This window comes from Pipistrellus kuhlii, unplaced genomic scaffold (genome assembly GCF_014108245.1).
Source record: "Pipistrellus kuhlii isolate mPipKuh1 unplaced genomic scaffold, mPipKuh1.p scaffold_m20_p_3, whole genome shotgun sequence".
NCBI classification, from domain to species: domain Eukaryota; kingdom Metazoa; phylum Chordata; class Mammalia; order Chiroptera; family Vespertilionidae; genus Pipistrellus; species Pipistrellus kuhlii.
Window position 1 is genome coordinate 17,664,287 of NW_023425529.1, and position 13,886 is coordinate 17,678,172.

A 13,886-nucleotide genomic window follows, 5' to 3' on the forward strand; every position below is an offset into this window, starting at 1 on the left:
CAGAGAGATAGAAACATCAACATGAAAGAGAATCATTGATGGGCTGCCTCTGGCACCCCTCCTACTGGAGACTAAGTTCACAACCTGGGTATGTGCCCTGACCAGAATCGAACCCAGGACCCTTTAGTCCACAGGCCAATGTCCTACCCACTGAGCCAAACTGACTAGGGCAAAGTTACCATTTTTAGAATTGTGTTACTTTTTTTGATTTGGGCCTAAGGGAACTTTTTATACTGAGAAAAAGTTCTAAACTACATTCATATACATACAATAAGTGAACAACGTGGTTTGTAAACTAGACTTAAATAAAGCTAAGAGAAAAAAAATGCACACATTTCTGCTCTGCATCATGAATATTGGGCATTATATTCAAATATCAGAAAAGATCATTGGAAAAATATGGTTTCTTTACTTAATTCACCCTGATGTTTCAAATATTATATTTAGGGTATCTTTAGCATTGTCAGTATTTTTTTCTTCAAATTATATAATTATATCATTAGTATAATTTAAAAAGTTTTAGGATCAAAAAAGTTCAACTGTTAGATAATTCAAGCTAAGTATTAGGGAGTGTAACTGAACATTTACATATTTAGGCTAAAAAACAGCAGCTATATATATCATTTAATTCAATTCTTAAAGGATATAATTTCTATTCCTCTGACTTTATTGGAGTTATAAGAAAAATTTTTTTAAAGAACCGTTATATTAAATTAAACATGTGGTAGACAGTTGAGAAATCATGGTATCTAGGTGCTGAGAAAAGGAAAACAAAACACTTCCTCTGAGGTTCTCACCAACGATGAAACTGTGAAGCCTTGGGTGTACCCTGAGTGGACATCTTAAGAACAAATTAGTAGTTTGAGGACAAACCCCTGGTTAGCATCAGGTTCATTACTTTCTTATTACATATCATATTTAAAACAAAACGTACATAAATACACACACACACACATTTACTCACATTAAAGATGGAAGATGAAGAAAGATACATGAAATTGAATGTGCAGTTGAGAAAAAGGAATTCAAGCCAAACATCCCAACTTAAATGTAAAGGTATGGAATTCAGGGTTTGTTTTTTTTTTTTCCAAGTGGTGTGGATTGATATGGGCATGGATTTAACATGGGTTAATATTAACATGAATATTAATGTAGATAGTAATTTCTAATATTCTCTTCTTGAACTATTTCACTTTTTGGCGCTTCTGTCTTCCGTCTCTCTCTCCATCTCGCCTCTCTACCTTTTTTATTTCTCACTTATCAATGTGGAACTAACAGTTATTTACTTTTAAAATAATATTTTGTCTCATATAATTTATTAGGATACTCTCAGCAAATGTTTACACTAAATTAAAATTAATAGTTAAAAATGAATATGAGTTGTCTGTCATGTACATCATTATTCATAAAATATGGCATTTTAAATAATAAGTGTTAATTTAGCTTGTTAATCACTTTAAAATATGGTTTCCACCAGGTGAAAATTTTTGTTTTGGAAAATAGAAATATTAGCCTGAAAGATCACAAAATGCGGTGGTTCCTATGTGCAATCTTTTTTCACAATCACTTAGTAGATGTCGCATGAAAACCAAAATGTGTTTTGGTGCAAAACAAGGAGCTCAGGGCGCTACAAATAAGAAATTTGCAACTTTTACTAATAGTTAATTAAATAGTACATTCTACTATTAATACTTTAGAGCATTCTTTGCTAAAATTTAGTAAAGCTTGGGGTAAAACATTACATTTGAGTGTAGTTGACAATTCAAGCCTTGCAATTGAATATTTGTATAACTTTCCTCAGATCTTGGCATTAATAATAATAAGAAATTATATTTTTGCCATATGTATAAAGTTTTAGAATCACTATAGATAGTATTAATAATAATAGAATTACAACAGATTAAAATGTTTTGGTGGTTTTTGTTCTTACTATATACCATATTTTTCGGACCATAAGACGCACTTTTCCCCCCCCAGAAGTGGGGGGGAAAAGTCCCTGCGTCTTATGGTTCAAATATAGCCTACACATATACTTAAAAAAAAAAGTTTTTTTACTTGCCCGGCTCTGTGTGGTCTCTGTGTGCTTGCCCGGCTCTAAAATGGTTCTAAATGCTGCTGTTTACTTTACAGGGTTGATTACATGTGTTTATGACTGTGATGTTGGGTTTTAATGCACATAAAATATTTTAGGACACTATTTGTTTCAGAATCTTTTTTTCTTCATTTCCCTTCTCTAAAAACTGGTGCATCTTATGGTCCGGAGTGTCTTATGGTCCAAAAAATACGGTACTCTGTTGAACTTGCACAGTCAAGTTATGTTTTCAAATTACTTGAAATGATTTCTCCATCTACAGTTAAGCCACTATCTTTATGCCCAGTTAAGGTCCTTTACTTCAGATTCCATTTTATTGTTAGGGATCACTTTTTAAAATTTTTGCTTATCTTTATAATTATAATTATTTATTAATCTATATGTTATAATTATATAATACACGTTACATAATAAATTATAATTACTTTATAATTATGTAAAACATTATATATTTTTATAGCAAGATAATTCCAGAGATTGCCAATTCCCATAAATCCAGTTTCTGTCCCTTTTACCCTATTAAACTAATTGATTCAACTAGTTTATTAAACAGTTCCCCTACTGTTGGACATTTATGATATTTACATTCTTTTAAAAATAATATTACTATTACAAGGCCTGTACATAGGTCTTTTTATATTTTTCTAATATGTAACAGGGACAGGTTTCTAGAAGGGTTGCTGGATGATGCTATAAATGCCTATAGAAGTTTGTAAACTTCTTTAAATATCTCTGTAGCATTTTATCATTTCACATTTCATGTTTTTAATTGTTTACTTGGTTAGCTCACTTGTTTATTCTTCTAAATAATTTTATAATAAAGTTTGCAGAAATTCATCACAAACAACCCAAACCATAGCAAACTGATGTAGTTTGGTATACTAACTCTCTTCTTAATTTATCAATTAACTTAGGGAAAGTTATCTCTTTGACACAGCCTCCAGACCAAAAGTGGTTGAATTTATATTTGTTCAAGTCTACATTTAAGCTTTTCAGTTCTTTATGTGTTTGTTTAGTTCTCCTTATGTTGGTTGTGGCACTTTGGGGTGATTTTTAAGTTTATTTCCAATTTTATTCTTTTTGTTGTTGTTGTTGTTTTGTTAGCTACCCAAAGTGACGATTTTATAAAATTTATATTTTTAAATGATATTGGATATATAAAGGCAACTCATTTCAGTGTGTTAATTTTATTTCTAATTGTTTCATGTACCAATAGTTTATTTTTTTATATTGCTGAGTTATATTACATGGTATGGGTCTAAAGTTTTCTTATTCATTGAAGGACTCCTGAGTTATTTCCAGTTTATGATTATTATAACAAAACTGCTGTGAACATTATAAAAAAGAAAATTATTAATTAGAAAGGTTTTATTTATGTGAATATATGTTTCTGTAAGTGCCATGCACACACATGTGAGAGTGTATGTGTATGGAGGGGAGATTATTACTATGTAGATTAAAATTCTTTTTTCCAATGGTAAATTATACTAAATAGTAGCAATATTTTAAGACTTAAATAATACATGACACAGCTTCTGACCATCCAGAGCATTATAACTACAGTAAAGTAAATGTTTTTCTATTTACTTAGTTTTTATGTTTTTGATTGCCTATTAGCCTTTGAAATTCAAAACCAATCTTAACTAATAAAAGAGTAATATGCAAATTGACCATAACTCCGCTACACCCACCAGCTACACCCACAGTCACACCCACCAGCCAATCAGAGCAAGTATGCAAATAAGCCCAACCAAGATGGCTACAGCCACAGAGAGCAGAGGGAGGCTTGGGTTTCCCTGGCAACAAGCCAAGCTTTCTGTCTGCCCTTGCCAATCTAAGCCTCCACTCTAGGCTCCAAAGTTTCAATTATAGAAGGTAAACAAATTCCAACAGAAATGGCGGTAGCAAGCAGGAGGCTTGGCTCTGCTCCAGACTACAAAGTTTCAATTGTAAAAGGTAAATAAATCCCAGATACCAGGGCCTTCACTTGGGTTACCGGGGGGCATGGCCAGCCTGAAAACCACCACAGGCCCCTTGCCCAGGCCACCCCATACCCAAGGGAACCCCCACCCTCATCTGGGACACCCTTCAGGAAAACCAGCTGGCCCCCACCCATGCACCAGGCCTCTATCCTAACTAATAAAAGAGTAATATGCATATTGACCATCACTTCAACACACAAGATAGCTGCCCCCATGTGGTCAAAGATCCTGCTTCCATGTGGATACAAGATGGCCACCACAAGATGGCCAGCAGGGGAGGGCAGTTGAGAGGGACCAGTCCTAGAAGGGGTCAATCAAGCCTGCAAGGGAGGGCCATTAGGGGTGACCAGGCTGGCAGAGGAGGGAAATTGGGGGTGACCAGGCCTGCAAGGGAGGGCAGTTAGAGGTAAACAGGCTGGCAGGGGAGCAGTTAGGCATCAATCAGGCTGGCAGCGAAGTGGTTAGGGAGTGATCAGGCTGGCAGGCAGAAGCGGTTAGGGGCAATCAGGAAGGCAGGCAGGAGAGCAGTTGGAAGCCAGAAGTCCTGTATTGTGAGAGGGATGTCCAATTGCCCAATCCCACCAGGATTGGGCCTAAACAGGTAGTCGGACATCCCTTGAAGGGTCCCAGATTGGAGAGGGTGCAGGCTGAGCTGATGGAGACTCCCCCCTTGTGCACAAATTTTGTGTACCAGGCCTCTAGTATTATATATAATTCTAATTGCCACTCCTTAGAAATTATAATTGCCACTCCTTAGAAATGTCCTTTTCTAAGCTAATTTATGTGATTAATTTCTCAGATTTTTCTGTGCTGTTACACTGGTACAAAATCTTATTGGGAATATCTGGAACAATAAATGGTATTCTGATTTTGACTTTTATCTCCCTGATTCTTTTGGGTAAGTGAAAATGTCTTTAAGTAAACAAATATATGAAAATGTGTACTTTTTATGTTTCTTTTCATATTATGTCTCATTTCATATTTATAGTTCCCTACATTAAGATTTAATAAGGAGCTCCTATGTATCAAGCAATCTATTATACTTCATTGTAAAGTATTTAGTATATAGTCAAATCAGATGAGTATTTGTTCTCAAGTGGCAAACAGTCTGATAGGAGGAAAGTGTATGTGTGTGCATTTATCCATATTTTTGAGGTGAATACTTAAAAACAATATTTCTTTATTTGTCAGCTTCTTGTAAATAGATAAATTCTATAATTTTTAATACATTTCATGTAAGATTATTTTTAATTTACTCTTACTTTTTCCCCCCCCAACAAATATTTTACTGAACAACAAGTATACCATGAACATTACTACAATACAAACTCCCAAACTGAAGAAAGGAATAATCATGTGGAGGAAGCTCATATTCTATTGGAAGAAATAGATGTTCAGTTAACAATTATGGTAGGATGGGCTAAACACAGCATTGTAAGCTTCGGTAAAACATTAAGAAAGCATGAAAAGAACGTATGTACTTCCTAGGGCAAGAACTTTGTTTTATTTGCTGTATCACCTATTCTCAGGACAATGCCAGGCACAGAAAAGATCCTCAACACATAGATGTCATTTAAATGAATTAATTGTATGGTATTTGAAATAATTTCTCATTAGACATATAAATGAAAAAGAACTTTCTACTTATTCCTTCGGTGACTTCTTGTTCCAATCATCAGAATCATGCTAAGAATTTGTCTCTAAGACATTGGGCAGGAAAGATTTTTACCCAAACTTACCATAATCCTGTTTTTAAGTTTCTCAAGGAGTGTTGCTAAAATGCCCCAAAGGAAATAATTCAAATATCACCCAGCATGATGATATTGGAAACCTGAAAATGAAGAGTGACACAAGAGGAACTATAAGTACTAAAGATGCGGACCACAATGCTTCAAGTGCTACAGACTATACAGGTATTTTTCAAGGCTTTGGCCTATTTTTGTTTTAATCTTTTAGACCTTCTAAGTTTGAAAAATTTCACTGAACGTGTATGTATCAAATTAAGTGAACAGATATCTGATATAAATCTACTTGACACTCAAAATTTGATTGACATACTAGTATATATTTATAGTTGGGGGAGAGCTGTAAAACAGAACGTAAAGATTTAAAATCAAGTTGAGACATATAATTATGAAAACTTAATTGTGATGATAAGGCAATATATAAATTCTATTTTTTTTGTTTCTTAATTATCTTTTTTTGAAATACAAATAGATAAAAAACAATTATATCAAATAAATTGATATTGTGTTAATAATCTTAGAACTTGCAATCATACAGAATTTTGGAAAACTGTTCTCTCAAATTTTTTAATTTAACAACTCTTTGAACCTTGGACTTTTATTTTAAATATATTTTTATTGATTATTTTTACAGAGAGAAAGAGAGAGGGATAGAGAGTTAGAAACATCGATGAGAGAGAAACATTGATCAGCTGCCTCCTGCACACCCACTATTGGGGATGTGCCCGCAATCAAGGTACATGCCCTTGACCAGAATTGAACCTGGGACCCTTCAGTCCACAGGCCATGCTCTATCCACTGAGCCAAACCGATTAAGGCAGACATTTACTTTATAGTATATGTGATGAAGCTGCAGATTAATTTATTTTATAAAACTATTTATCTAAGTATTTTCTCTGTTCCCCTAATTTGTGTAGTCCTCTTTATCATATATGAATTGTGATAATATCACATATCACACATAAAATATTATAGTCATCCTAGTCTCTTTGGCTCAGTGGATAGAGCATTGGCCAGTGGACTGAAGGGTCCTGGGTTTGATTCCAGCTAAGGGCATGTATTTGAGTTGCAGGCTTGATCCCCATCCCTGGTCGGAGCCTGTGCAGGATGTGTCTCTCTCATATTGATCTTTTTCTCTCTGTGTGTCTCTCTCTCCCTTCCACTCTAAAAATCAATGGAAAAATATCCTCTGGTGAGGATTAACCAAAAAAAAAAAAAAAAAAGAAAAAGAAAAAAAAAAAAGATTATAATGACCACATTTGGGTAGTTATTTTGGCCTACAATTATATTGTTATATATAGTTCACTTTCCCTCGTTATTATTTCAAAAGTCTCAGATCTTTTTACTTGGAGACTTCAATTTATTGAATAATTTAAGAAAATTAAAGGACTTGATGAAGTTGAAATTACAGAGATTGAAAAAATGAATCTCAGTCTTACTTAATATCAAAAGGAAGACATTAAGAAAGATTACACAGATAAAACAAAGATAGAGATTCTAAAACTTTATGTGGATAAATTCTAAGCAAGTGGTATAGATAATCTTTTATTTACTTTCTCAAATAGCATTAATTATATATATGTTGGTTTACATTATTTTAATAATTATATTGAATCATAGCATGAAGAAAAACCTTTATGTCTAGGGCTTGCTTTGTCTCACTAAATTAATTTTCTTAAGTTCCAAGAATTATATTTGTATTTTGGACACTGTGAGTCTGAACACCCAGTGATGAGTGCTTTTATTATTGCTCCACTCTATATATAACACAAGTATTCTCTCTGTCAATTTTCAGAGATACACCTATAATTTAATTTTTCTTCGTTTTTCCCACTTCTCTATAGGATTGTGCCCATCAGAATGGCTCAAATATCAAGAAAAGTGTTATTGGTTCTCTAATGAATTAAAAAGTTGGAGTGACAGTTATGGGTATTGTTCGGGAAGAAACTCTCATCTAGTAATAATTCAGGACCAATTTGAAATGGTATGCGCTTTAGTATCATGGCATTATCCCCTTTACAGTTCAAAATGGCTTTCCTCAAATTTCTTCTGACCCTTCCTTAAATTATCATTTATCCTGATTACTGAGTTTTGGGGACCCTCTTAAATTGTGTCCTCACTTTGACTCCTGCTAGTCCTCATTTGAATACTTGTATTCAATTTGCAAGTAGACTATGTGTATGCATATAATCTATCAAATAACATGTATAAATAAGATATGAATTAATTAGTTTTCAATCCTCATGTGGGGTGCAAGAAGCCCAATAAAATTCTAAAATTGTATTTAGTATGTCTAAATTATTAAAAATATTCTGTTCATCTAGTTACTCATTACTCACTTTTTTAGGCTTTTATACAGAAAAACCTAAAACAATCAAATTATGTGTGGATTGGACTTAATTTTACCTCCCAGAAAAGAACATGGAACTGGGTGGATGGTTCTCCATTAGCTTCAAAAATGTGAGTCTTTTACTAAAAGGCAATCTGGTTTATTGTTTATTGTAAGACGTATCTTCATAAAACATCTCTTTGTCCACCAAAATAAACTCTGGAGTAATTATTGGTACTGAAGAATTTTAAAGCATGAAAAGTAATTTAATGTTCACTGGAGTAATAACAAATATTGTCGTTTGGCTTACAAACTAAAAAACTCAAAAACAATAAAGGCTGCACATTTATTGTTTAAAGACCACTCCTTATTTGTATGGAAAGGTAGACTGAACCAATGTACTCTCGTGTTTTCAAATTCTCAATGTTTACTTCAGGATCTTTAGTAACTAAAAAAACAACTTGTGTATAATTTTTGTATAATAACGATTGTCTGTCATAACATGAAAAGATAAATGAGAAATTATATGATCAAACAAAAGAATATAAAATGTTCTCAGCAATTGCATGATATTATTGAGGATTTTAAAATTTCCATCAACGTTTTTGTGTGCTTATGTCAATTTTATAATAAAATATTTAGAGATGCAAATAGCGAAACGAGTAAATTCAAATTTTATTCTGATGTTGGTAGACAAAATAATGGTCCCAAAGATGTCCATATCCAAATACCAAAATCCTTAGACTGTATTTTCTCTCTTGGCAAAAAACAATTTCAAGGCTGTGGTTAAATTAATGATCTTGCAATAAGAACATTATGCTGGATTATGTGGTCACAATGTAAACACGAGTCCTTACAAGAGAGAAAATAGGGGCATGTGGTCCAAGTGATGTAGCCATGGCCCACGCAGTGCAGGCAGCCTCTAAAAATTGCAAAGAGCAATGAACAAAACTTCTCCCTCCCGCCTCTCCCCCCGTCCCCCCGACCCTAGGGCCTGTGGAAGGCAGCGCTGTACACACTTTGTTTACTCCTGTAAAACTAGTTTTAGAATAATGACATCTACTAGAACAAATTTGTGTTGTTTTAAGCCACTAAGTTAGTGGAAATTCATGAGAGCAGTGATAAGAAACTATTGATAATATACTGTGTAACCAACTAACCAATTAATGATACTGTTGTGTTATTTCCATTCCATTAATTTGTCATTAAATATTACTTATTTTCCACTAGGGGGCAGATGCTCAATGCAGGAGCAGAAAACAGGCATGAAAACATGGAACAGACTGATGAATCTCAGAGAGGAGGAAGGAGAGGAGGAGGATAGGAAGAGATTAACCAAAGATCTAATATGCATACTAGAGGCCCAGTGCATGAAATTTGTGCATGGGGGGGGGGGGGCGGTCCCCCTCAGCTTAGCCTGTACCCTCTGGAATCTGGGACCCCTTGGGGGATGTCCAACTGCCAGTTTAGGCCAGGGATCAGACATTCCTCTCACAATCCTGGACCACTGGCTCCTAATCGCTCACCTGCCTACCTGCTTAGTCGCCCCCAACTACTCTCTTCCCCCACTGGCCTAGTCACCCCTCACTGCCCCCCACCACCAGCCTAATCACCCCCAATTCTCCCCCCTGTCAGCCTGGTTACCCTCAACTGTACCCCCCCCCCCCCTTCTGGCATGGTCACCTCTTACTCCTCTCAAATCCTCCCCCCTCCCCACCCGCCAGCCTAGTCACCCCTCACTGCCCTCCTGCTGGCCTGGTCGCCCCATGCAGCCTGCTTGTTCAGTCATTTAGTCATCCCTTGGGCTGGCTCTGGGTGTCTGGGCAGCTTCCATCAAGGCTTGCCTGCACCACAGGCCAGTCCTGGGCACCTGTGTGCCTGCCACCCCAGTGGGGCTGAGGGAACTGGGTGGGTGCTGCCATCTAGTGGCTGTGGGCACTGCCATCTTTGAGAATGTGGCACTCAATTAGCAGATTTCCTCCTTATTGGCTGAGGGCGCTGCCATCTTTGTGAGGGCGTGATCACAATGAGCACATTCTCTCTTTATTAGATAGGACTGTAGGCCTGGTGCATGGATTTGCGCACTGGTGGGTCCTGCGGTCCACTGTGCTCTCACTGCACTAAATGAATTAATCTAAGCCAGTCGATCAAAGACATTATTGGAATGGAGAATAAAATTATGAGACGGTATCATCCGAGGGTAGGGTTGTAACACTAAACACTCTGATCACCAAGGAAGGTGCTTAGTTTTCCTTGCCAAATCCACTCAACACTTCCTACAAGATTTAGTTTTAACTTTTAGACCATGCCTGGGGATTTTTGTTCCAAATTTGTTCAATGTAAAATTCAAACATAAACTTGGAAACGGAGTATTTTCCAAATATGAAAATCCAGCACTTAGTTGCTCCTTATTAATTTTAAAGTTTTCTTGACTCTGTACATTTTCTCCACGATTCTTTCTTAAACTTTTTCCTAATTTTAAATAAATTCCTAACAGAATAAAATCACTAACATTATAGTATTTTATAGGTAACTTTAGAATTGTATTTATCATTCTTCTTTATGGATAATCTAGAGGCCCGGCGCACAGTTTCATGCACTGGGGGGTGGGGGGGTTCCTTGGCCTGGCCTGCAGGGATCGGGCTGAAATCAGCAGCCCAACATCCCTCAAGGGGTCCTGGATGGCTAGAGAGCACAGGCCAGGCCAAAGGACCCCACTGGAGCATGAATCCATGTACTGGGCCTCTAGTATAAGATCTAATATAAGATCTTTGGTTAATCTCTTCCCATCCTTTCCCCTCCCCCATTCCCTTTGAGATTCATCAGTCGGTTCCATGTTTCTGCTACTGCATTGAGCGTCTGATCCTGGTGGTCAGTGCACGTCGTAGATAATACAATAAATGTATAATTTAGTTAAAGTTTATATAGGTCAGTTTGTGTACAAAGTTCTATGAAAATATTAGTTCATTTAACCTCATAATATTAATAGTATCATGAGGCAAATATTATTAATGCCATTGTACATGTTGATATGAGAAGCCAGCCACAAAAGTTAAGTGAGTTGTTCATGTGACTTGACGGTTTTTTGTTGTTGTTGTTGTTGTTGTTTTTTAAACCTAAGGACCACATGGAACAATGCCAAAAACACTCAAATGGGAATGTGGGCACACATTTATTCTTAGCTCTATCATTTGCAAACTAACTCTCTGATAACTTTCAGCCAATCAGATACTAATACTAAGTTACAGAGATATGGTAATGTTTAGTGAGTCGAAGTATTTGCAAATGCCTTGAAATTTTGAATTACCTAATGTCCTTTTGAGGACATTAGCTGCAAATACAAATGGATCTCTTCAGCAGCAATTATTAACAACATATCTATCCTCTCTTCTGCAGATTCGTCATAAAAGGACCAGCTACCAAAAACAGCTGTGCTGCCATCAAGGGAAACAAAATTTACTCTGAAACCTGCAGCAGTGTTTTCAAATGGATTTGTCAATGTTAATATTCTAAAAAATGAATTATAGTGGGATAACCAGTTATCAAAGTTTTTTGCCGATTAGGTTCTAAAATTAATCTTCAAGAGTAAGAATTAAAAACTGGAATTAAACACCAAAATCTTTTCTCCATTTTCCCTTCATCACCCATATTAATCCTAGATTCAAAATAACACCTGCTTATAATCTGCAGTATAACTTTTCTAGTTTTTTTAATGTGATACTATAATCTAGTGTAAACCCATGTATTTATATTCAGGATTTTAAATTCATTTTTTTTCATTTTATTCATTTTTTTAAATTTCATTTTTCATTTATTATGTCTGCTTTTCTGTATTTTGCCTTTTTATTATTAACAATATTCTATGCAAATTTCATATAGTCCTGAGTTGCATTATGGTGTGGATTTATAGATTCTCTACTCCTTTATTGATGAACATTAACTTTGTTTCTAGGATTTTGCTACTATAAACTGTTTCAATACATATTCTAAATATTTTCTTAAATAATAGCACTTTTTTTGATGATATAAACCTTAAAATTGGAAATTCTGGGTAAAAGTGTTAAACATGTTCTTTGTTTACTTTAGATTTTATAAAAGTTTTATCTAAACTTGGAAACTATTAAACTTTCAAGAAGATTGTGGGTACAGAATAAAGATCTAAATATTTTTCTTGAACCTCTTGAGAATTAGTTGTCAAACTGATGTATTTAATTATGAAATTTCAGGTATCATTGAATAATGCTGTGTATATTTCCTACAAAAATATTCTACCTAATCACAATACAACGACCCAAATCCACATTAACATTGCTACCAACTAATTCTCGGCCTACCTTCAGTGTTCGCCAATTATCAAAATAATGTTCCTTAGAGTAAAACAGCCAGTTCAAATGTTTATTTAATCTCCTCCCATCTGGAAGAGTTCCTTAGTCTTCTTTCACATTCATGACCTTGATCTTTTGAATACTACAAGCTGTTGATTCTATAAAATGTTCTTCAATTTGAATCTGTCTTATTATTTCTCATGGTTATATTCAGGTTATGCCTCCTCTGCAGGAATAGCAGAGAAGTGAAGTAGTGAAATTGCCTTCTTCTCTATGGCTGATAATTTCCTATTTTGATGATCAAATTGTTCCAAACTGAATCACAAGAGTTGCCCTTCAAGGTGACATCTGTCCCTGATCTCCACCATCCTTTGCTTGTTTGTATTTTTTTTTAATGGTAATTGCCTCAGTAGAATACCAATAATCATTTTTGCCAATATTTGAACTGGTCTTTATGTTCTAGCCCAGAGGTTTACAATTGGTGCATTTCAGAAATTTTAAAACATACAATACCTGACTATTTAGTCCAACCTCCAGATACTACAGCTTGGTTGGAGGAAACATGACCTCTAGTGGGGGAGATGGAACACTTATCCCCAAATCCTATTCCTGATGCCAAGTATCCGAGTCTTTACTCTTTGACCTGCTCGCTGGGCCAACTGTTCCCACAGGTCCTTTTCTGCCAGGGTCTGTACCCCTGCAGACAATGGGTATTAGATGGAGAAAATATGAGAAGTCATGGGCATATGGGATTGTAGAAAACTAAAAAAATCCAAGAGAGCTTAGAAAAATGGAGTTACACAGTTTTATTACCTCAGCAGTCTCAGAGGAGTTGCCTCCAAAGTCTGAACAAACCAATATGGTGAAAGTCCTTCTTTTATCCCCTTTTGGTTTCTTCGTCCTCCAAATATGGATGGGGATTTCCGGACCTTTCCTGGGCTTTGCAAAAAGCCCCATGGGTTGGGATGGGGGTCAATCTTAGGGCCTGGCCTGGTGCCAGCACTGATAACCCCCTTTGGGGGTTATGTATTATTCATGGTCTATGACCTCTGTAAAATGTGAGCATTTAGGTAATAGGTCTTTCAAGACCAGATTATGGAGGAAAGGGCAGTGACTCATTTATAGGTTATCAAGAATGCACATTAGGTTACTGCACAGATTCAGATTGTTAGTCCCCCAAACATCATGGTTATGATAGAGCCTCCCTCCCCCCAACTGGTGGGCAGAGTAAGACCTAACCTGCGTCTGGGCCTGGACCTTCCTGAGACATTCAACCACCAATCAGCACGTGTGAGTCTCCTGGGTCCCACCTCTTCCTGTTCCTCCCCTCAAAAGGCATGCTCACTGCTGCACTTGTTGCTGTTCTCTCAGCGAGTCACCCCTTTCCTCCTCCTTCTCCTCTAATCCTATTTT

General features: G+C 35.9%; 1 protein-coding gene across 1 annotated transcript; it reads left to right on the forward strand.

Moving 5' to 3' along the window:
* Positions 1–803: 803 nt before the first annotated feature.
* KLRF1 (killer cell lectin like receptor F1) lies at positions 804–11,726 on the forward strand. The gene is made up of 6 exons (XM_036457814.2): positions 804–1,056; positions 4,874–4,972; positions 5,832–5,987; positions 7,664–7,803; positions 8,167–8,279; positions 11,545–11,726. The coding sequence occupies exons 1-6, from the start codon at positions 972–974 to the stop codon at positions 11,651–11,653; spliced, it is 702 nt and encodes a 233-aa protein (XP_036313707.1). The 5' UTR covers positions 804–971; the 3' UTR covers positions 11,654–11,726.
* The last annotated feature ends 2,160 nt before the right edge of the window (positions 11,727–13,886 follow it).

Bases quoted from the DNA above. Each gene is read 5' to 3' on its own strand.
- KLRF1 (XM_036457814.2), top strand. From the start codon at position 972: ATGGAAGATGAAGAAAGATACATGAAATTGAATGTGCAGTTGAGAAAA. The intron at 5,988-7,663 runs GTATTTTTCAAG...ACTTCTCTATAG, and splicing joins AAGTGCTACAGACTATACAG to GATTGTGCCCATCAGAATGG. The intron at 7,804-8,166 runs GTATGCGCTTTA...TCACTTTTTTAG, and splicing joins TTCAGGACCAATTTGAAATG to GCTTTTATACAGAAAAACCT.